This window comes from Populus nigra, chromosome 7 (assembly GCF_951802175.1).
Source record: "Populus nigra chromosome 7, ddPopNigr1.1, whole genome shotgun sequence".
NCBI classification, from domain to species: Eukaryota; Viridiplantae; Streptophyta; class Magnoliopsida; order Malpighiales; family Salicaceae; genus Populus; species Populus nigra.
Window position 1 is genome coordinate 17299058 of NC_084858.1, and position 24260 is coordinate 17323317.

Sequence of the window (24260 nt, forward strand, 5' to 3'; positions counted from 1 at the left end):
GGATAAACTCTCACACGATTTAATTTTTTTTTTGTTGGGAAAAAAACATTAATAACATTTAAATATTTTTTGAAATGATAATGATTGGAAGATACAATGAATCAAGCAAATGATAATGATCCTAAGTTTTTAAAACCTTGAAACACTTTTTGAGTTTTATAAATTCCTTTTCTTTCATAGCCATGAGCCATAACTTACATTACGTGACTTTAAAAGTCTTTTCTAAACAAGCAAGCAATTTTGACTAATAAATGGCGTTCTAAAAATGCAAAAGACTATTTCATAGGAGTCGTAATATTGCGAGCAAACCACTCGTTATTCTTCATGCTGATAAAACGAGTACTCAGAAAAGGGATAATTTTTTCATAAACAAAACCTCAAACTTTTACTTAAGCCTCTTGCTTTGAAACCCACAAAAATGGAAGGTTACCTCATCATGTATCTTCAAAAATTTCAATCTCTTCGATGTAGGAACAAATCATACCTTTTTCCAAAAATTTCCAAGGGGTTGCAAGATTTGTTTTAAACTCACATCAAAACATTTTTTTTTTCAAAATGCATGATGTTCAAGATTTCAAAATTAATTATGGATAAAGATTTCTTCACTAAAACTAAGCACAACTAAAATCTTGTCTGAGTCATTACTTGTCTGAGTCATTGATAAAACACACTTAGAGGTAATAACCAGTACAAAGGGGCAATGTTGTATTTAGAAGGAGATTTGATATCTTCAAGGTAATAGTAAAAAAAAACATTTTTTTGTAACAAGACAAGGGAGTATATTTGTTTACAAAAGCTAGTTTGATCCTTTCAAGATAACTAGTGACACTGAATGTTGTTAGTAGAGAGACAATGGAGTAACGAATAATCCTATCAAAATGATAAACGTGACAGAGAATTTTTGGTATGTAGATGGGTCATGATTGGTACCATAAAGATTTAGTCGTGTAAAATTGCAAATATTCTGGAAAAGACTTGTATAGGCCAATTTGAGTGGGCTAGAAGCTAAATCATTAGAAATAACAGGCCTCACAAATCAAGCAACAAAGAAATTGAAAAGAAATGAGCATTTATATTTCAAATCAGGTAAAGATGCATATATGTCATCTAACTCAATTTATTAAACAATGTGTTTTTGCTGAAAATTCATAATAAAAATGTTTGATAGGGTCTATCAAAAGGCATACCACCTTGAAATGGCTAAATTTAAAAGTACTTCTGAATTTTTTTTACTTTTAAGAAATCTTTGTATTTTTCACTTGGGCAGGTCACCCATGAGAATTGGACCAACCTGAAAAATCTTTGTATTTTTTACAATTGGATAGGTTCATTCATTACAATGTATTTCACAAACGGGTAGGTCACCTGGAAAATAAGACCAAGGTTGAAATCACTTTCAAGTATTTTGCAAACAAGTAGGTCACCTGAAAAATAAGATCATTGTTAAATCACTTTCATGTATTTCATAAACGGGCAGATTATCTAAAACAATTAGACTATTTTTTAAAATATCTGAGTTTTTCACACCAACATGTAAATCGTCTGAAACAAGCAGACCATTTTTGAAAATCTTTAAATTTTTCATTGATAAGGTAGGTTACCTCTTAAATGACTACTTTTTTATTTTCTTTTTATGAGGTTATTCTAGCCCATGTCATTTTTTTTAAATGATATCTTGAAATTTTTTGAGTCAAACCTTATTTTTTAATGTGTAATCTTTGGATCTATTAAGTTAATCAAATTACATCAAGTCACTCCCATGAAATTTTAAATTTTTTTCTACTAAAAAAAACTTTAGCAACATCTAATTTTATTTTTATATTTAAATAAAATTTGACCCGACATAAAACATATCACAAACCAATTATGTATTTATACGACTACATAGAATATGTTGTAATATCCAACGGAGAGCCTGGCAGCCATAATAGTATTAAACAAAATGATGCTCTCCACTTGACAGTCCACGCACAACTCTCTTACTTCCATGAAACTGATGTTTTTATGCAGAAATGAAATGTATATCTTGGAAAAGCAACCCACAATTCCACATTGAAGACATCCGTGACTCCATGTGTCCAACGTTGTTTGTCTTTATACATTTATTCTCTTACCATTCTTTAATATTTCTTTCTTTCTTTCAATACCCAGCCCATTAGTATTTGTTATTGTTTTTTTTTTCTTTTTTTAATCTGGGAGAACCTTAATTTAGTCCTATACTTATACACTCAATTTCAATTGAGTCTTAAGCCTATAAGTTTCTCAATTAGATCCCAAATGTATTTCAAATTATTCTCAATATATATTTTTTGTCAATGATCATCGAATTTTTTCGAAATTTCTTCGAATTGATGACATTTTAATGAATGGACATGCATATTAGACTGAAAACGTTGACGTTCATTGACTTTTTATCCAAATGTTTTTTAAATTCGACTCCATTTAGTGTATAAAACATTCAAATTTAGATCAAATTAGATCTAAATTATAAAAAAATTGACAAAAAGGAGTGGTTAAGAAATGTTGAAAATATTTGGGAATTATTGATATAATTTATGGATTTGAAACTAATTAAGGTTTTAATTTTAAAACCTAACCTTAATTTGCTCTAAGAATTTTTTTTTAAAAAATCTTAACTAGTTAATGGTCGAGTTTTGACTGGGTATTTTTTTTTTTAATCAAAATTGATTCAAACTTGAGTCAATTGGATTGAGAACCAATCCACCGGGCTAGGTTTTAAACCAATGATTTAATCTTACCGAAGTATTATTTGGTTGCTGCTTGAGAAACACCCTCTCTTAACATTAGCTGCAGTCTTTCCATTTCCTGTTCGGAAAAGGTAGGCCAGGTTTGTTCTTTCAACTACCAGTTAACATCTCTATCATTTCTCTTTCTTGTTTTTGTTTTTTTTTTTATTTTTTCACTTTCCAATGTCAAGATAATTTCTTGTATTAATGTTTAGTTTAGTTTTATTGATATGAATATCATGATCATCTCTATCTGATCATAATTCTGTCTTTGACCTTCGCCATGTTATCTCTGTGTTTTTTTCGATATGGGAAGTTACGAGAATCTTTTTTTTTCTTTTCTAATTGCCGCTGGATATGCATTTCGATGTTCTGTTATGTGCATGCAGGTTACAAACTTGATCAAAAAACACTGTTGTTTGTAACCTCCATAATATGATAATAATCGCATGTTGCCTTGGATTCTGTGAAGCCATAAGAACTTTCTGAAGGACTCCCTTTAATTGTATATAACCTATAATATGGTTATGAGAAGTTGCAGAATCATGTTCTTTTGAATTCTTGGAGGATTCATCAATTTTGTATGCATCATAACTGGAAAGGCAGTCAAGGAAGAACCTGTACATGGTTGACAGTGACTTTTAGTTCTGAGAATTTGTGGTCTTTTGTTTCTGTGTTACTGCAATTAATTGAATGGAATATGGCCTGCTAGAGATTCTTTCTGCTGTTGTAGAATTGTAATTTTTCCCGTTTCCTTGTTAACTTTCTTCATGTATGCCACTTTTGTTCTCTGATGTTCATTTCGGGGTGGATTTACATGATTTTAGTATTTACAAATAATGTTCGTTGTGGCTTGACAAGGTGATATGTGTTAATTTGTTTTGATTCTCTGAATATGAGAAGACACTTTGAAATCACATTGATTCTCATAGTCAAGTGTGAAATTTGATCAGATTATTCGGAGAAAGCGCAAGCAATCAGTTAGAAGAGATGGATCAGATAACAAATGTTATGGAGTATCAGGAAATTGCAAGGCAGAAACTGCCCAAGATGGTTTATGACTATTATGCATCAGGTGCAGAGGACCAGTGGACACTTGAGGAGAACCGGAACGCCTTCTCTCGCATTTTGTAAGCCATGTCTTCACAATTACAAATCAATCTGTCAGGATCTCTCTCGCATTTTGTTCTCTCTCTCTCTCTCTCTCTCTATATATATATATATATATATATCTTTCTAGACTTGAGGTTTTTTGTTTGTTCTTCTCTCATTTCTCCACTTTTTCCTCTGAAAATAGATTTCGGCCACGCATTCTTATTGATGTTAGCAAGATTGACATGTCAACAACTGTCTTGGGCTTCAAGATTTCAATGCCTATAATGATTGCGCCAACAGCAATGCAGAAAATGGCTCACCCAGAAGGTACATGTCCTCTTTACATGGAGTTGGAAGACGTTTTTGCTACGGTAGATAATTCTCTCGGTGGAAGTCGATTTCACTATTCAGTAGCTCTTCTGCCTTCTAGTGGTTTTGGGAAAAATCATAAAACTAATACAAATGAGAGGCTAGACTTTGATCCATTCACATGAATAGTCTTACCTTTTAGCCTCTAGAATAGCTTGTTAATGTCATTTTCTCAGCTCTTACCCCTGCTATTCAAGAGAATAGTGCAACATTTCCTGTGCTCCTAGTGTTCAACTGATCAATAAACAATTGGATGTCTTGTCGTGATTCCTTCAAAAACAAATTACTTCTTCGTCTCTTCTCATCCCCTGTCCTTTCTTCTTTCACTGGTTTTTCAACATGAATAGAAAAGAAGAAATACTTTCTGATTGCAAAAGTATATATTCTTATGCAGGAGAGTATGCAACAGCTAGAGCAGCTTCAGCAGCTGACACAATCATGGTTTGATGCTTTATCTTTTGCAAATTTGCCTTTTCTGATCGTACTGGCTTTCATTAGAGAACCAATAAAAAGCCTACTTTTCTTTGATTTTGTAAACATTCCGGCAATCAGTATTTATTTTTCTGTCACTGTCTATACTAGTTTATGCATGATTTTACTGTTTCAGACACTATCCTCATGGGCTACTTCTAGTGTTGAGGAGGTTGCTTCAACTGGGCCAGGCGTCCGATTTTTCCAACTCTATGTGAGTTTGAGATGGTTCCCCGCCCCCAACTTTTAGTTTCTTTGTTGATCTTCCTAGCATTGTCGTATCATTTACCCATTTGTTCCAACAGCGCTTTAGCTCACTCAAAATTTTATTCAACCATATTTTATGAAGTAACTCATGATTATTCACAGTTCAATAATGTTGCCCAGAAATCCTCAATTAAAATGAATATTATGATGTTCTCTGATATCAATATTATGCAGTAACTTCACAGAATGATATCAACCAAAATTTGTCTACTTTTTCCATAAGCTACTTGTTTTTCATATGAGTTTTCCTATGTATACCTATGACAAATCAGCAACCCATTTATTGCCTGTTCAGGTGCATAAAGACAGGAATGTGGTTGCCCAGCTCGTAAGAAGAGCTGAGAGGGCTGGTTTCAAGGCAATTGCCCTCACTGTGGATACTCCAAGACTTGGCCGTAGGGAAGCTGATATCAAAAACAGGTTAACTCAATTTAAGCGTAATAGAAAATAGAAAGAAACTTTCTTTTTTATGACTTTTTATCCTGGTTAATGAAAAGCATGCCAATGAAAGGAGAAAATAAATTCAGTTTACTGTTTTGTAGAATGTATGTAATTTTCTTTAATGTTAACCCTTGCAGATTTACAATGCCACCATATTTGACTTTGAAGAACTTTGAGGGCTTAGACCTTGGCAAGATGGATAAGGTTTGTTACATGTAATACTGGCTAATTTCAGTCTACTAGTTACTTCCATTTGTTTTAATAATTTGTTCATTAATGTGATCGTTGAGCTGACCATGCAGACTGATGACTCTGGACTAGCATCGTATGTTGCTGAACAAATTGATCGGTCACTTAGCTGGAAGGTAAGTTCATGTATGGATTTTTACAGATTTCAGACTTGGACTGTAATATTGCAGAGATGATATACTTTAATAAAATATTATTGACCATTTCGACAGGATGTGAAGTGGCTTCAGACAATCACATCATTGCCGATTCTATTGAAGGGTGTACTCACTGCTGAGGATGGTAAGCAAACTAGTCCATCCTTTCCCCATCCACCAATACTAAACTGTAATGAATGATTTAATGAAAATATTCATCTTGCCTCTAACCCTATTTATGGGCCTCCAAACCTTCTTCCATCTTCTCTCTTCCATTTTATTTTATTTTTTCATTGCAGCAAGGCTAGCCGTACAGAATGGGGCTGCAGGAATCATTGTCTCCAATCATGGAGCACGCCAGCTTGATTACGTTCCTTCCACTATTATAGCCTTGGAAGAGGTACGTGTGCTTTTAATGATCATGGCATATCTCTGGTGCATTTTGGCAATCTCAAGAAAGTTCACTGGCTTTTTAAGTTGTCAACCTGTAAATTTTCCTTTTCTTCCAAGTTCAAGAAACTTTTGCCATGTGCATCTTGTTGATTTAGTCCAGGATTGAAGTCAAAGTTACTCTGTATACCTTTTGCCATCATGTATACCCATACATTACATAAACATCTATTGGAATGTATATTTTGTAAAAAATTTAAGTGATAGTAATCTGCTTTAATAACTTCATTGATGTGATATTCAGGTTGTCAAAGCTGTACAAGGCCGTGTTCCTGTTTTTCTTGATGGTGGAGTTCGGCGCGGAACAGATGTTTTCAAGGCAATGGCCCTTGGAGCATCTGGAATATTTGTAAGTGCATTGATATTGCAATGGCCAGTACGCAAAAACAAGAAAGTGTTTGTCATAGTTGTGAGAAAACAGGAAATAACAAAAGATTAATTGAACATAACACTTGAATAAAATTAATGTGTTCATTTAGCTCTGTTTAACTTCTCCTACATAACAATCTGAAGAAAAAATGAATAAACAAAACTTCTCCTAGATAACTAATGATCATTCTTGTGAAACATTTTCAGCACTAGCCTATTCTATAAGAATTGGTTGATCTTTAATCCATTTCACAGACTTAAATATTGGAGAAAATATCAAATTCAAGCACTGAACTTTATATTGAGGTCTACCATGATTCTCCTAGCTTCGTAATAAGTTTGTGTGCAAGTCGTGGAGCATTGAAAACAATCTCCTGTTTTTTTGTTCAACTTCAGATTGGAAGGCCAGTTGTATTCTCATTGGCCGCTGATGGCGAAGCTGGAGTTAGGAAGGTACTTCAGATGCTTCGTGATGAGTTTGAGCTGACGATGGCTTTAAATGGTTGCCGTTCGCTAAAGGAGATTAGTCGCAACCACATCGTGGCAGACTGGGACCCTCCCCGAGTTGTGCCAAAGTTATAAGGTGGTTCGCACCTAGCAGCACATCGAAATGGAGAAGTGAAAAGCTCAAGCCTGAGAGTGAAATGGTTAATTAGTAGTTGAAGCAGTTGAACTTGTGTAATAACATTGGATACATTAATATCCATGACTGAACACTGCTTTCCCTGTCTTTTATTTTCTCAGATCGCGATTTTGCTTTAATGCAGCTCAGTCCTTTGAGAAGAACTGAATAACCGAGCAGTGTTGTCTTGCTTTCAAGCTGTAACAGTTTCCTGGCTTTTTATTTTTATTTTTAATCATTAAGTTTCTTAGTCTTTTCATCTGGGACACAGCATCTTTGAGAACAAAACATCAAGGACGCGGCATTAACTTCGTCATCTAATAGGAATGAGATAACCCTCCTTGGCTTTGCCTGAGCTTGTTGGCAATGACAAGGAGCATCATGTATTTTATTTGATAGCTCCATGCATTTCTCTACCTGAAGAGTAGTGATACTATTTTGAAGTATCTTGCTCCTCATTTCTTGGCTTACACTTGGATTTGGTTTTGGTTTCATTATAGACCTATTTTGGCTACCATTTGAAGTCCATTTTTTATTTTTTAAAAGGATCAAATGATCTTACAAAAAATAAGGGCACATGGGAGCATGCTGGCTTTCATCTTTTAAAATAATTTTGTTTAAGAGTATTTTTTAATTAATTTTTGTTCATAGTCACATAAAGTTTTTAAAGGTATTTTTTTTTTATTGAAACTTGCTTTTTATATTGTGATATTTTTTTAAAAAAAATAACCATGTTTTGAAGGTATTTAATTTTCTATAAAAGGTTGAGAATTAAAAAAATAAAACCTATAAGTTTAATTAATTCAATTGAAATAGAAAATATTATGTTTTTTCTTTTTAATTCTCTTTCTTTATCTTATAGATTGCTCATCACTATCAATTGTATTAGCCGGGTCCTTCTCCATCTCTTTCATTTCTTACGCGATAAATTCATTGTTTTTCTTTTCTATCCTGATCAAAGAAAGAGTAGACAACATTTAGCGTTTTATACTTCAAACATACTTGTTGAGTAGATTTTATGAACTTCGGCACTCCACATGTAGTTAAATCTCGTCTTCTCAAATAAAGTGATAAATGCTTGTTCCTCACCATCAAAAACAGTAACTTTGAACATACCACAACAATAATTCTTAATTATGAAGGAACTAAAATTGTTAATTGCAATAAAATATTTTAGCCATTACCTTAGATTTTAAGTCCGCATTTTGACATTTGGTGTCCTTCTCCGTTGGTTTAAACTTTCTCATTGCAACCATAGGCTGCTTTGTAACATGGATAAATATCCTTAGAACTCGGCTGTCTGTCCACCCATGATCCACCCATGATTCAGATTAGGTTTGTTAAAGAATAATATAAATTATATTTTGAGATCTCATTTATATATTATTTTCTAACCAGATAAGTAAAAAAACAGCATCTGTGGCTGAAAACCCAGTCAGATTCGCCAATCAACTGAAACCAAACCTCTCATGAAACTACTACATAACACAAGCATCTGTCCTTGATAGTCCAAAGGCTGCCTGCAACATGGTTTATTGACCAATTTGGAAGCTAATTGAAAACAATATTAAATGTTAATCCAAAAAATAAGAACTGCTGACAACTCCTGCGTCCCTGACCACATCAAGTTTAACAATGGTGATACTAATGAGAGAAAACAAGAAATCCAGAAACATTACAGGTAGCTATTTAGAAGAATGATTAACAATGCATGCCTTCATTGGAGTATCTGACTGCCGTAATCAGCATTGAATTTGTCATAGCGATGGGCGTGGAGATGAGCAGATGGCCTTGTGTTCTTCAAAGCCGTCTCTATATCCTCAGGTCTGATTGGCCCAACTTTCGGCAACTCTGCAGGCTCACAACTATTCAGTTGATGTATGATGATAAATTAATTGGGCATACAGATTTCGCAAGCGAAAAAAGAGTACTCAACAATACAGAATGTGTTCTCTTAAAAAAGGTGGTTGAAAATGTTAAGCGCTATGGAACCAGATATGAACAATATCAGGTGTTCGTATCAACCATGGTAATATATATGTGTTAAGGAAAGAAAAGCAAAAAGGAGAAGCTGAACATTTCTTTATATACAGAATCATGGTGTCAGTTCTTTGTTCATCGCACTCTCTTTCTTCCCTGGAAAATGGTATGGATGACACTGCATAGGTTACCTAGAACTGAAAATGAAAAGGAAATTGAAAAGAAAAGAGGAGTTGACAGCATTCTTTTTCCAAAACGTTGGACTTTCCCTTTCATGGAGGAGAAATATATCTCAGTGGAATTTCACTAGGGCTCCACACAGACTTGCCAAAGAAAAGAAAAATTAATTATTCCCATCTCACACCTTTAAAGCAGCCGTGCTTCAGAATGATAGGTAATAGGGAAGGTCAGTGTCTCATAAGAAATGACACGAGTTAGCTAGTTGGCAATACAGACAGGGATGGAAACAGCAGAGAAAAATGATCTGTTTAGGTAAGAAAAGTCATGCTCAAGAAGGGCACCGCCCTTTTATATATTCCCCCTATGGGATACAAGAACTCATAGTTATTTTCAATTTGTTAGAATTCATTTAAGCATTTTCTGAATGTCATTTAAGATAATGCATGCGAGAAATCACTTACCATCCTCAGGCACTACTTCCTCTGTGTCTTCAAGGAGAGTCATTATGCGTCTCAATGGTTGCATGGCAGCCTCTTTGCATAATAGCCGAATATCTGAACCAGAAAAACCTTCTGTTCTTTCCACCAACAAATCATAAGGAAGCTTCTCCTCATCAGGCTGTGATGGCAGGAGTTCTTCAAACATGGCTGCTCTAGCTTCTGGTTCTGGAAGGGGTACAAGAATCTTAGTTTTAATTGGTCAACAGAAAACTATTTAAATGATAGACCAAACGTTGGTGACATGTTTTGTTCCTTTGTTTTCGACTAAAGATGTGCAACAGCTAAATAACAATGAGAACAAGAGGGAAAAGGTTAGAGATGAAATATCCACCAATCCTGGCATGATTTATATCAAGCCACAGCAAGCCAACACTAAAAAATAAAGTGAATTGTAATTTAGTCCCTGTGTTTCTGGTGATATTGAAGTTAGTCCTAGTTGTGCAAATCATAAGCTAGTCCCTTGACCAAAGTTGGACTACTAATTATTTTTTAAATTTATAAATTGTCCGTTTTAAATGCATTTTTTATTTTGCATGTACTAGATAGATTGGAAATTTTGATTAGAAACCAAGGACATTTAAGGAAAAAAAACAATTAAATTGTCATGAAAAACCAATACAAGGACCAAGTTGCAAACAATTATGAAAATACAAGGACTCAATATTGGGTTTCTTAAACCAAAGGAATTAGCAAATTATTTCACCAAAAACATACAGATCAAATAAAAATTTATTCTAAAAACTACAAAAGGTGGTGCCAATAACTTGTAAGCTTCGACATATCTCTGTTTTGTGAGGTAGAACTACCTATATCTTTTAAACCAAGAACAGGGGTGTGGTGCAAACCTACGCCTTTAAATTGTAATAAGGAGCAACTCTCAACTCACAAGAGCACATACTGTCTAAAGGCAGGCTTTAATTAGTGTAGTTTGCCATCCAAAAATAGTTGTAGATCTAACTCTGTTCACTATTTAGTAAGCTTAGCACTTTAGCAGAAAATATCAAAGGATACTCGCTTCTCAAGACGCCGGAGCATAGCTGCATCCAACTCCCAAGGGAGATTAGTCGCTGCCAAAACAAAAACAAGCTCGTTTGTGCGAGTCAAACCATCCATCTGCAATCTAATCAAATTGATCAATTTATGCAGAACAGCAGCAGAAACCATAAATCATTTCATTTCCAAATTGAGATATAAATTGAGAGCAGAATTTGACATAACATGCAATGTAAGAAGTGAAATGCTGAATTTTCAAATGCAGCACCTGACAAAATCCATCAGAATAATGCTGGTAAATACGATTTAGAATTAAGGGAATCAGAACACTGGTAAGGGAACTGATGCAAGACAGAACCACCATGAAATGACATTAACAACACCTGTGCCAGTGCTTGGAATGGGAGCTCAAAAGGGCACAACACAGAATAATGCCATATTGATTAGAAACATTCATGCACAAAAAAATATAGAGGTGTCTATGCACTCACAAGCAGGTGCATATGCGTGAACAAAACACTATGCTTTAAGGAAACAAACATCACCTGTATGAGCAGTTCGGTCTTCAAACGCCTACTTGCTTCATGCTCACTGCGAGCTTCACCACGTTGACTGATAATAGCATCAATTTCATCAAGAAATATAGTTGATGGTGCATGGTGCCTAGCAAGCTCAAATAACACCTTTATTAACTTCTCTGAATCACCTGCAATGTGTACAAAATTTACGTTTCTGATTCACTTTCAGTATGATGACAGTGAATAGCTTGCAATTCAGGGGAAAAAATAACTTATACTGAATATTTGAGATTTTCTCTACTCCCTTTCTCTCCCTCAAAGATTAGTTGTTTGATAACAAGAAGAACAACAAAAACTGAAAATTGGGTAGCAGTTGGCTTCACTTCAATGCGATGTAAAATTACAACTATAAAATGCAAATAGAAATATTTTGGTATTTTTTCCTGGAGAAAACCTAGGTCACAAAATAAAGACTATCCAAATAAGACAACAATTTGGCTTTCTTATCTACCACCATCATATCATGAAAGCACAGACAGATGCAACCACCAGCCTAGAAAAACTTATGTGACTTTCTCAATTTATATCTATCATGTGGCTTTCATCCATGAGTTTCTGCAATCTTTACCAACTTCCTCTTTTAATCTGAAAGATTTAAGCCTATCACCTGGATTTCCTTTTTCTGTCAATTAGTTTCTGATGACCATTTGTTCTAAAACCACCACACTGGAGTTTTGGGGTGGGGGGGGTGGGGGTGGGGGTGGGGGTGGGGGTGGGGGGCGGTGGGGGACCATGTAGGACAGATTCATTCTATCACCTGGAATTTCTTTTTTCCTGTGAATTAGTTTCTGTTGAACATTTCTTCTAACAACACCATACAGGAGTTAGGGGAAAAAAACCTATACGACAGAGATTCATTAAATTCACCCAAAACCAGTTCAGAACTTATTTCATAATTCCTAAAGAAGTGAAGAACAGCAATCCTTGGTGCCTTCACAAGTCTTACAACTTCATTTAGTTTGATGCCTTATCAGTACTTCACCAGAAACTGGCACTCATTCCCATTTTTAATGACAACAATAAAATCAGGATTACTAATCAATACATTTTTTCATGCCAAAGATAAAATCAGGATAACTAATCCAAAACATGGCAATGTCTAATTATCGTATAGATGACACCTGCAGGGAAATAGAGGTGGCATGCAACTGCTGAACAGTAAGACTGGATTCCATCTAGAGCTGAAGCCCAAACAAATCCATCAATTCATTGTAATGTAGCTACGGATAGAAAAGATCATCCTTTCATCACTTATAAAACCCCAAATACATAATCAGATTGCTCAACCAAATGTAATTTTCACAGGTATTGCATACATGACAAGAATAACATCCATTAATATGTTGATAATATTTATCCTCAAAGGCCTAGGAACTTATATAATCAGTAGTCACGTCAAAAGAAAGTTAATCATACTTTATTTCTCCATACAAAATACTTGATATATTTCAGATTCTAAACAACATGATAAAAAAGTTCCCAAACATACCCCGCCACTTGCTAACCACTGAAGATGCTGAAATATTGAAAAATGTGGTTTTGCACTCTGTAGCAACCGCCTTCGCAAGCATTGTCTAAAACATAAATATCAAAACTTATATAACAATAAAAATATCATAAAAAGAAAAAAGAAAGCTCAAGAACCAGCAAGATATGACAAACCATTTTCTTATTAACCTAGAATTTTTCTCTCTTGAATCATGGACCCTTCAAATATATCATTGGACAAAATACAACATTTCAATTCCAAAGACATGTCTTGACAAACAAATTTCCATAAACACATGATAGGACCTAATCAGACAACTCACACAAGAGAGAAGAGTTCATAAGAGAGGCTGAATGGAGGTTGAGGGTGGGGAGCGAGGAGCACCATTGCAGCATTGTCATGTAAAAGTACATGCAATGGAAATCCAAACTGTTCTTCTCATGAATGACCTCGACTCATCATATGGGGCACTTTGCATCCAGTCAATGGGAGATGTACATACTATTGCCTTTATACTTCATTTTACATGAATAATGATCCCCAAATTCCTTTCCTAGATTCTTTATATGCCATAAAAAGATTTCCTTTACCATATGCCAACTTTCATCCAAATTTCAATATACTATGTTGATCAGGAAAATGACAGCATAGGACACGGTCTTTCCAAATTTTTCGCATTTTTTCTAACAGAAAATAAATGAAAAAGTTTTTCTGTTGCATCTAAATCATTACGGTTTACAACCCATACATTTAATATGGAAAAAAAGAAGGAAAAAACCTGCAAAAGTAATCCAAGTTTCAATATAACTACCTGTTCAACATCCTCATATGAAAAAACTCAACCCCACACCCCAACACACGCACAAATAAAAACCAGAAAGAAAACTATATGCGCATCTCTAAAAATATTTTAAGAAGAGAAATAGAAGACAAGAATTCTATAAAGGGAATGGAATCTATTTTTAAATGAAATACAAGATCAAATAGCACTATAAACAATAAATAAAAAGTTCACAAACCTTTCCTGTCCCTGGAGGGCCAAAAAGAAGAATGCCTTTCCATGGCGACAGAAGACCAGTGAAGTATCTGTTAAAGGAGAAGGCAGGTTAACTGTGAGATGTAAACTTCAAAGACCTAAATCAGATAGTGGTAAAGCACATTGATAGAATGTTAACAAATACACATTTCTGCGATGGAAGTCTACCAAACAGGCAAACACATTAAATCAGATACATAAGCACTATTAGAGGTTGCCCACAAAATTCCTTAAATCTGAAGAGCATCAAAATCATACTTCTATAGCATGCTAAATAAGAGTTTAAGTTTCATACAATATTAGCTAGCTAGTCTTAAATTTGAAGTAACTTTAGCAATAGCTCAGACATCGGTAATTATCTATATCACCCTTTGAAAACAGAGACAGACAAGAAAATTCTCAAGGCATGTGCCATATAAGAAGAATGGTGGAATTTTGAAATTTCTTTCCACCGTATAACGGGGAATCGACAAATTCATCACAAAATAAGGCTGGCTTAAGATAAATTTGTGTGTTACTCTAATGAAGTGAACAAAAGTTTTCATTAGCATGACCTACTTGGGATATTTTATCGGCATTACTACTGCTTCTTTCAGTAAACGTTTTGCATTCTCCAGCCCCTTAATGCTTTCCCACTTAACATCTGGACTCCCGCGAATGATGTCCCTGTACAAAATAAAACAAAATGCATGGTCTAAACATTCAGAGTATTGAAGTCAAAACGTAAAATCATGGACACCCAGACAATACAAACATAAGATGTACCAACTATCTAATGCAACACTTGCAACAGAATCAATTACCTGCATAAATTCTCGGCCAATGCACGTGTTTCAGCAGAATCAAAAGCAGGAAGCAAAGACTTCTTCCTGGAAATGAAAAACAAAAAATCAGTGAATTCTCGAGGCAAAAGGCAGTTAGCTAGTTCTTGCAAACATTAAAGTAACAATGATTTTAGCCTGTCCAACATTAATTGCAGAGCTCAAAGGTCAAATAAGATAACTTTAAGAAAATTAAAACTTCTTTGCCAATTCATTTAGTTCTACATGAGAGTCTGTTAAATGGAAACATTTCAGCAAAATAATTGCACAGCCACATTGCCAATATATCATATCTTTAACATGCAAAGGCATAAGATCTGTTAGTCTTTCCCAAGAATCATCAAGCACCATAAATAACTAAATAAATAATTGAAAACCCAATCACTTCACTTACGGTCTTTCATTAACTCCATTAGACAAAACTCCGTTCGAATGTGTTGTTGAGTTCCGATACTGAAATCACATTACAACAAATTCATTGTTGACATATTGCAAAAAATAGCTTTAAAAAATCTAAAAATAAAAGGCAATACTTGGTTTCTGTACTGCTCATAAATGGCCATATCTGAAGAATTATTGACATGACCATTTCCATTCGATGCTACTACTGTTGTTTGACCGTTTTGCTGCGAATCCGATGCTGCTTCTGCTTCTGCTGCTGCTGCCGCTGCCGCTGCTGCCTTTTTTCTCCCAAACTTACCATCATAAAATGTTTTAAAATCCTGAACACACACACATTAGTAACTTAAAATTCTTAACAACTTTGAAATTAACATTGATCTGATTATATTCTTAAGTGATGATGATGATGAAGGCGGAGTGGAGTGGCACCTGAAAAGACCAGCGAGTGATAGAAGGTTCATCGGCCATTACTTACTGATTGAGAAACACCAGATATGGAGATATAGAGACAGAGAGATCTGTCTAGCAGGAAAAAAAAAAAAAAATCTTCTCTCCTTTCTGAGCCTCTGCTTATTGCGGTTTAACTTCAATGCAGTAGTAGTAACATTTACAAGATTTTTTTTAATTTTTTTATTTAATATTTTTTATTTTTTTGGAAATCTCCGAAATTAACCCATCTCGTTCCGATTTCATCCTATTGAACTTAATTGTAAGAAAATATAGCCTATACCTAAACAGAAATCCATCTCATTTTATTTACAATTTAATTTAATTGAATTGAATAAACAAATTTTGACCAATATAGGAAAAACTTGACAAAGCTTCTTCCTTTTTCTTTCTTTTTTCATAGGACCTTGTTTACCAAATTGAGAAATATGATGAAAAATATAATTTACAGCTAATTATTATACATAAACTAAAAAAATAATGCTTTTCTATAATTATAAATTTTGTAAGTGTAATGAGTATTGTAGTGGTGGTAAATATGTAATTTTATTATAAAAAATATTTGCTTAGATTGTTTTCCTTTTTTATTTTATAATTGACATATTTATAGCTTTATATTTGGTCTATTTATCACCCTTTTTTTTTATCTTTGTTTTTCTGTATTTGTTTTCCTTTTTCTACTTTACCTTTTTTTAAAGAAAATTATTATTTTATATTTTTTACATTTAGAACATTTATCACTCTATACTTTTTCTATTTATATCATTCATTTTATTCTTAGTTTTATTTTTTTATAATTTGTTTATGAAATTTTTCCTTCTTTGTTTCTATACACTTCTTTTTTTTGAAAAATTATTATAACAAAAACAACTAAAATCAAAAGGAAAATCCATATAGTTTCACTTACATTTTCTTATTCATTAATTACCTTTTTGTCCTTCTAAAAAAGAAATATGTGATAGATGAATTAACCTGCATGCTTGAAAAATAGTTTAAAAGGAAAAAGAAAATGTACATAGTGGAAAATTTTAAATTAAATTGAGAATTGGTCCTTCTAAGTGACGGGGAGGGACTAGATTGTAATTGAAAAAGTAAAGAAAGAGGTGGAAGTTGAGGAAGGGATAAAGTACAGGTATAAGAAATTTGGGGGACTTCGTATAATACAAGAAGAGTTGAAATATATAAATAGAAGAAAAAAGGAAAAAAAGAAGAAGAGGAAAAGCCTCCATTTTACTCCATGGCCGAATGCTTGCAGTAAGAAAGGAGAGAAGAAATTGAGAAAACGAAAGGAAAAACCCAACAAAACATACATGCACCATTACTAAAGATCATATTAAGTTATTAAAACAAGGAAATAGAATATATATATATATATATATATATATATATATATCAAGGGATTCATTCCTCTATTGGAAGTGACGGGTCAGAGGAGAAGGTAGAAGAGAAGAGAAAAACTTGTGCTCTTACACCCCCCATCTTTGATTTCGTGATAGTTAAGCGGTGAGTTATCTTGTTCTATTTCAAATTGAGAATGTGTTGCATGAGTAGTTAGAGTTTATGCAATATAGGAATTGAAATGTATAAATTGCTATGAAGTTGTTTTAGATGTTAACATTGCTAGAAATTTAACAAATACAACTAGAAACACCAATGAAATTTTTTTTGTTGGTGGATTGCGGATTTCTTCATCGCTATATACTTCAGTATACACCGATAGAAATATTCCATCACTATATCCCATGGTAAACACCGACAAAAACATTCTATCGGTGTTTACCGAGGAAACTGTAGTGGGAAAAAAAATAAAAAAAGCCAAAAAAGTACAATGACATATAACTTTTATCAAAGGTTTTACCAACAGAATTAACCCAACAATAAAATTCATCAGTGGATATACCGACGAAAATAATCTATCAGTATATACTGATAGAATTACTGACAGAATTATAGTGGAATTCAAAAAGACAAATCATACGGTGACATGACATTTTTTACTAATAGAATGACCGATAAATTTATTTCATCCATAAGTCCATTGATAATATTTAATTTATGACCTGACATTGACCTTCTTCTCCCCTTTCTCATTTCCATCTTGCTTCTTGTGCATTTTTTTTCTACAACAAACAACACAACAACAGCGCAGGGCCAAATCTAGTACTAAGACTAAAAGAAAAAGGTGTTTCACTATAACAATGGTAACATTATCCCATTTTTCTACTACTTTAAAAACTAACATGAGATCTGACACTTTTTTATTAACATATATAATTTTCACTTTATTTTATTATATGTAAGCATTAATTTTTTTATTCATAATTATATGTTTTACTCAATATCAAAAAATATGTTAATAATACCTAAATCTTTATTCTTTTGCATTATAAAAAATTATTTGACCTATAATGAGGTGAGTCAAATAAATATATTAACACTTTTATTTATATTTATTGGCACATATAGTTTTCAATTTATTTAATTAAATAGACATATAAGCTTTTCGATTTATAATTATAATTTTTTTATATAAAAAAACACGTTAGAAAAGATTGCATTTTTATTATTTTTGCCAAAATAATTTATCCAATAACATGAGTCAAATAATTAGTTTATAACTAGTTGTATGTTATTTGCTAACTGAATTTTTTTAATAGGTTTTAAAACTGTGGAATTCATTTGAGATAGTGAAAACACAACTTTTACGTACCCAACTTGTCCTCGTCCCTGAAAAACATGTTGCAAGAGGGAGGGAAGAGAATGGGGTTAGAGATTAATTTTCAATGAGTCAATTATAAAGCAAATCACACCTTTTTGCAATTTACAAAATTTATATATAAAAAAAACACCTAATTTTAATTAGTTATAGAATTGGATAAATAGTGTTGAAATAATTTCATTTCTACTCAAATCCTAAATTTCCAAATAGTTTTTCTAATACTTTCGGATTCAATTCAAATGGAAACTTTTGCAAGGACTCCATGGAGATAAAAACCATAATGGGTTTCTTTTTGAGGATTTCCATACTAGCAATCACCGTGGGAATGATATGATTTTTTAAAAAATTTAATTAACTAATTTATTTACTTATTTTGGTAGATATGAATCTTGTTGGAAATGAATGCTATAGACAGTGGCATAATTCGTCACTAGCCAAGTATATATTTAGTTGATATGATTTAGTTTGTGCCTTTTTATTTCAATATTCATTGTCATAGTCCCATTTTGTAACACTCAAAATTTTTTATGTTCGCGTAAAAAATATTTTTCTTAAAAAAATAAAAAAATAAAAAAAAATATATTTCTAAAGTTATAAACAAACATGTATTTAATTCATATCTAGTTAGAACACCATAAGAACATATAATTTAGGGACTTGTTGAATAAAATAGACTAAGATGGGATACGACTGCACATATTAGAAGTTTGAGGATCAACATGGAGAAGGTAGCAAAGTTTAGGACTCCAATTTTATATTAATTGAGGGTCTAATTGAAGAGAAATATTAAAGATTGGGTTGAAACTACAAGAATTGTAAGATTAAGGACCAAATTGAAAGGGATAAGAACTTGGACTAGCATAATTAATGCAATTAGGGACTTTATTAAAAAAATATCAACATTTGGGTGTTAATTCAGGTCAAAATTGCAAGGATGAAAGGTCCAAGTACTAAACTGAATGGGCATTGAAGTTATAAGGGCTTAATTGGTTTAATCAGGAGTGAAATTGAAATAATTAAAAATTTAAAAGGCTAATATCGGACTTAATAACAATGTTCCAAGAGTTCAATGATCAAATTAAAAACATAATAATTTAGAAAAAACATAATTTTTTTCTTGTAAATATAGAGTATATTAAGGGGCTTCAAATCCCACGTTGAAAAGATATTATATTATCCTTTTAAGTTGAAGTATTTAAACTAAAATTTTTTTTATCCTACATTGAAAAAACATAACTTTTTTCTTGTGAACATAGAGTATATATATGAAATGGCTTCGAATCCCACATTAAAAAAATAACTTTTTTTTGGAAACATAGGAGTATATATTCTAATGGGTTTCAAATCCTACATTGAAAAAACATAACTTTTTTCTTGTAAAGATAGAGTATATTTACTAAAAGGCTTCAAATCCTACATTAAAAAGATATTATGTTATCCTTTTAAGTTGAAGTATTTAAACCAAAAAGTTTTTTATCCCACATTGAAAAATTATAACTTTTTTCTTGTGAACATAAAGTATATATACGAAAAGGTTTCAAATCCCACATTGAAAAAATAATTTTTTTCTTGGGAACATAGAGTATATATACTAAAGGGTTTCAAATCCCATATTGAAAAAACATTACATTTTTCTTAGGAACATAGAGTATATATACTAAAGGGTTTCAAATTCCATATTGAAAAAACATAACTTTTTTCTTGAAAATATAAAGTATATATACTAAAGGGTATCAAAACCCACATTCAAAAAATAAAACACCTTTCTAATATTTATATAGTGAGCTTTAAAAAGTGTTAATGACCAAGTAAATAAAAATAAAAAAAAAGAGGGGTATAGGAGAAAAACCACATTTGAAAAAAAAAACACTGGGTCTCACTCAGGTCATGGGTTGACCTGCCGAGCCGATCGGGTTAGGCCGGGTCGTTGCATCGACCGATCTTTCAGCAAACCCAGACAGATCCAGCCACCTGGTCGACCCGCCAAGCCGGTCCAGGTTTTATAACTATGTTTAGAACACATGTAAGGACTGTTTAATTATTCTTAGCTATTTGGGTGCTTAATTTTAGTACATATTTCTCTTTAATTGTGATGAAGATGTAATTCATGTACCATGTTTATCAATTGGAAGGGAATGCTAGTGTTACTTTTAATTTAATAAGTTTGGATCCTGAAAGACCGGTGACACGCTATAACAGGTATTTCATCAATGGACATATGTTTCATTCTGAAGAGTATGGTCAGGGTAAAAAGACATATAACAATGGAGTTTATGTTAAAGGATTGACTTTTAACGAGTTTAAAGTTGATTACTATGAGAAATTATAAGAGGTCATTAAATTAAAATATCATAGCGAGCAGAATAAAGTGTTTTATTCAAATGTTATTGGTATGATACCATTTACAGAGGAATTAAAGCAGATCCCTATCATGATTTGATTGAAATTAATACAAAGGTTAACCTACACAACGCTAATTATATCTTTATTTTCACTAAACAATTTCAGTAATTTTATTACACAAAACTCATTCCTTTAGAAAGGATCATTCAAAAGTTGATTGGTTATTCATAGTGAAAACCAAACTCAGAGGTCATGTTAAGGTTGTTCATGATGGCAATAATGAATTAACTATAGGGGATGATGCCTTTCAACTTGATGAGTTTGTTGATCTATATTGAGTTGCTCCGTCTAATGACTTAGAAGAAAATTCATGCTTTCATGTCGCTGAGAATACTTTTATTGATGTTTATGTTGATGAGTTAAATGATGTTTTGAGAACCAACAAACATACACAAGTCGGTAAAGATGATGATAGCGATGAAATGAACATAGAAGATTGCGATGAATATGATGATGATGAAATTAAAGAAGAAGACAATTTCATCTATGACAAATGTTAGTATATTCTATAGAACATTGGAGCTTTTCACCTATCAATTGCATTGTTCATTGTATTCAATTCATACGGGATCACCGATGACAAATGTTTATCGGTATTTTCTCGAGAGTTAAGGTACAATTCGCTTCTCACTTACACTATTTATTAATGTTCAATACGCACAGGATGATCACCGATAATAATGTACATCAGTATTATTCTAAGACCTAAATTACTGTTCACTTTTCACCTGCAATGCTTATTACTATTCTTTGTAGATGAAATCACCAATGGACAAAAAAGTAGTTAGTGATAGTTGGCAGGTTTCTGAAAATTTTGGATTAAATTGAAAATTTCAATTAGACATGACAGACATAAATGCCAACAGAATAATTAAAAAATTAAATTTTCATTTATCATCGCTAACAACATCAGTTATATGTGGCAAGTTTTTGAATTTTATTTATTAAATCAAGAATTTAAGATAACATTGATAGATGAAAACACGTCAATATTACTTGACGCGTTTCTAAAAATTTTTTATTACATTGAAAATTTCAATTAGATTTGACAAATGGAAACACCGATGGAAAAAATAAAAAATATTAATATGTAATTTACCTTCGGTAAATCCGTTAGTAAGAAAGCTCCAAATTAAAAGATAAGAATCTCTAAAATCAGAACGACGAGCACATCTCTTCTTCTCTCTTACTCTGCAGCTTCCTCTCTCCTCCTTCCAAATCTTTATCTTTCTTTCTCTTTTCTATCTCCTTCTAGATCTCTCCTCAACCCATTATCTTCTATTCTCTTCTCCTACACGTGCAAGTATGTTTTCTACTTTATTTTCTTTCTTTTCTTTCGTGTTTATTTAATGATTTATTTGGATTTTTTTTCACTTCTCAAGCTCAGGAAAACTCAACATTAAGGTAAAATTCTTCTTTTTCCTTTTCATTTTTTTGTGTTTTGTTTTTGCATTTTATTTTTTTAATAATTGTATAAATGTTATTCAGAATTCTTTTTAATTTTTTTCGTTATTAATAATTGTATAAATGTTATTGGAAAATTTTTATTTTTTAAAATTTTATATTATTAATAATTGTATAAATGTTATTGGAATTTGTTTTTAATTTTTATGTTCTTTAATTAATGATTGTATATAGATTATTGGAATTGTTTTAATTATTTTTTTTAATTTTCTATATTTAATGATTGTATATAGATTGTTGGATTTTTTAAAAAATTTCTTGTTATTGATGTGGTTACCTAATTTATTTGTTGGTGTTAACAAATAGTTTTTAATTTCATGAAAAATAAAAATTATTTAAAAATAATAAACAAAATAGTAGCCATCATAAATAAATAAAAATAAAAATAGCTAAGATAATAGTTAGGATAAATGAATAGTTTTTAATGTGAAATAGTGATACTATAGATCCTTTAATGTGTATATATTAATCTCTTATAAACATTTCATAGGAGATTATTTGGTTAAATTAACATAATTGAAATTATTTGATTGATATGTATTGAAATAAAATCAACTGATTTATGGCAATCCCATTTAAATTGTTGTATATTTGCAGGTTTAAAAAATTTAGGTAGTCTTTCATATAAGAAAGGTGCTGCCAATTTTTTTTTAAAATAGGAATGATTTACGGTACCTTAATCCTTTAATTTTTGAAGATGCCTAAAGAAAAATCAATAGCACGTCGCACAGACATGATCACAGCTAGTTCTTTTAGCAGCGCTTAATGAGTTGTTAGACATCGATCAATAACAAGCACCTAAGACACAGGGAGCCACACTCGACATGGGCTTGTCATGTGCAATGCTGCCACATCGAGAGGGATCCCTTCACAACGGAATCCATTTACCCGAAAGTATTAGGCTTAGTGAAAGAACAACCTTTCAATGTAAGTTTGTTTTCCTTTCACATCGACATGTTAATAATTTTTGAAGAATTAATTTGAAGCAATATCGTAAATATTAGGTTTACAAATATTAAGGTTGTCAAAACCATAACATCGACGATGAAATCGTCGATGGAAATTTTATTGTTTCAATGAAGTTAGGTTTCCAAACATCTTGAATGGAAACTTATCATTGATGCATAGTTCAGAAGGTTTAAGATTAATATTAACTTAAATATTTTTTAATGTTAATTGGTTAGTTTATTAATATTAATGAAATTTCTCTTGTAAAAATTTGAACTACAAGGATAAATTTGAATGTGATAGAGCTAACAACGCTATTGCAATGAGAGTTTGAAAGAATCATGCTGCAATTAGGAAAGATTGAAATCAAAATAAAATTTTATTATTCACTTACTAATAGATAATTTATTTGTACCATATTAGTTGTATGATTTTTGGTATGAGGCGCAAAAGAAAAACAAAAAATATGCAAAAGAAAGAGAGCTTCTAGGATCACACTTCGGTGTGATGAACTACAATCAGTGTGTTCACAGTTTTGTTACCACACACACCAGCAACTCCATTTTGTTTGTTTCACATGGAAAGCAGATGGTAATATTTTTTTAATTACATCCATTTTTTGTTTATATATATATATATAACAAACAATAATTTTCTCTTACAAGCTATAGTTTTTGGATGCGAACCAAGCTCAATGGATCTTTTTGTGGAAACGCACTTGCGAATTGATGAATGCCAAAAAAAGATGCAACAACTCATGGATGTTCGAGTTCATCACTTTTTGGTATGTTGTTGTTCAAATCTTTTTTTAACAAACAACACATGGTTGAAGAAAAAATATGGTGACGATCCTTCAACCCATTTGGATCTCAATCTGGATTTGTGGTTAGAGGCAGGATCATTCGGTGAACCCAATAAAAATCAGGTATATATGGTCTCTCTAGCACTATGACCAGGGACTTGTGGACAATCCAAAATGTTTCAACAATTGAATGCTCGCAATCAGTTCCTGATACTCAAACTCTTGAGTTCAAGATGATTTTAGACTATCGAGTTAAGGATGATACGACCCATATTGCTGCT

The 24260-nt window shown here is 32.2% G+C and overlaps 2 protein-coding genes across 7 annotated transcripts; one reads left to right on the forward strand and one right to left on the reverse strand.

Moving 5' to 3' along the window:
- The first annotated feature begins 2540 nt into the window (after nt 1–2540).
- Nucleotides 2541–7476, forward strand: LOC133699493 (glycolate oxidase-like). 6 transcript variants are annotated; one of them, XM_062122746.1, is made up of 12 exons: nt 2541–2839; nt 3701–3877; nt 4045–4169; nt 4606–4652; nt 4819–4896; nt 5245–5369; nt 5528–5594; nt 5693–5755; nt 5852–5921; nt 6076–6176; nt 6471–6575; nt 6992–7476. In XM_062122746.1, the coding sequence occupies exons 2-12, from the start codon at nt 3738–3740 to the stop codon at nt 7175–7177; spliced, it is 1107 nt and encodes a 368-aa protein (XP_061978730.1). In that variant the 5' UTR covers nt 2541–2839; nt 3701–3737; the 3' UTR covers nt 7178–7476. The 6 variants fall into 6 exon arrangements, with proteins under 6 accessions (XP_061978730.1, XP_061978731.1, XP_061978729.1 ...); XM_062122747.1 differs by having other exon boundaries at nt 2542–2848; XM_062122745.1 differs by having other exon boundaries at nt 2838–2868.
- Nucleotides 7477–8718: 1242 nt separating this feature from the next.
- Nucleotides 8719–15871, reverse strand: LOC133699492 (uncharacterized). Its single transcript, XM_062122743.1, has 11 exons — nt 15626–15871; nt 15328–15516; nt 15189–15247; nt 14777–14842; nt 14532–14639; nt 13957–14023; nt 12938–13022; nt 11416–11576; nt 10889–10990; nt 9839–10061; nt 8719–9068 (listed from the first exon to the last, which is right to left on the reverse strand). Exons 1-11 carry the CDS (start codon nt 15662–15664, stop codon nt 8935–8937), a joined length of 1233 nt encoding a protein of 410 aa, XP_061978727.1. The 5' UTR covers nt 15665–15871; the 3' UTR covers nt 8719–8934.
- Nucleotides 15872–24260: the final 8389 nt, after the last annotated feature.

Coding starts and splice junctions, on each gene's coding strand:
- LOC133699492 (XM_062122743.1), bottom strand. CDS start 15,664: ATGGCCGATGAACCTTCTATCACTCGCTGGTCTTTTCAG. Junction 11,577..12,937: donor AGTGGTTAGCAAGTGGCGGG/GTATGTTTGGGA, acceptor TACACATTGCAG/GTGATTCAGAGAAGTTAATA. Junction 9,069..9,838: donor GGAAGTAGTGCCTGAGGATG/GTAAGTGATTTC, acceptor GTGAGCCTGCAG/AGTTGCCGAAAGTTGGGCCA.
- LOC133699493 (XM_062122744.1), top strand. CDS start 3,541: ATGTTCATTTCGGGGTGGATTTACATGATTTTAGTATTTACAAATAAT. Junction 5,922..6,075: donor TGTACTCACTGCTGAGGATG/GTAAGCAAACTA, acceptor TTTTCATTGCAG/CAAGGCTAGCCGTACAGAAT. Junction 6,576..6,991: donor TTGGAGCATCTGGAATATTT/GTAAGTGCATTG, acceptor GTTCAACTTCAG/ATTGGAAGGCCAGTTGTATT.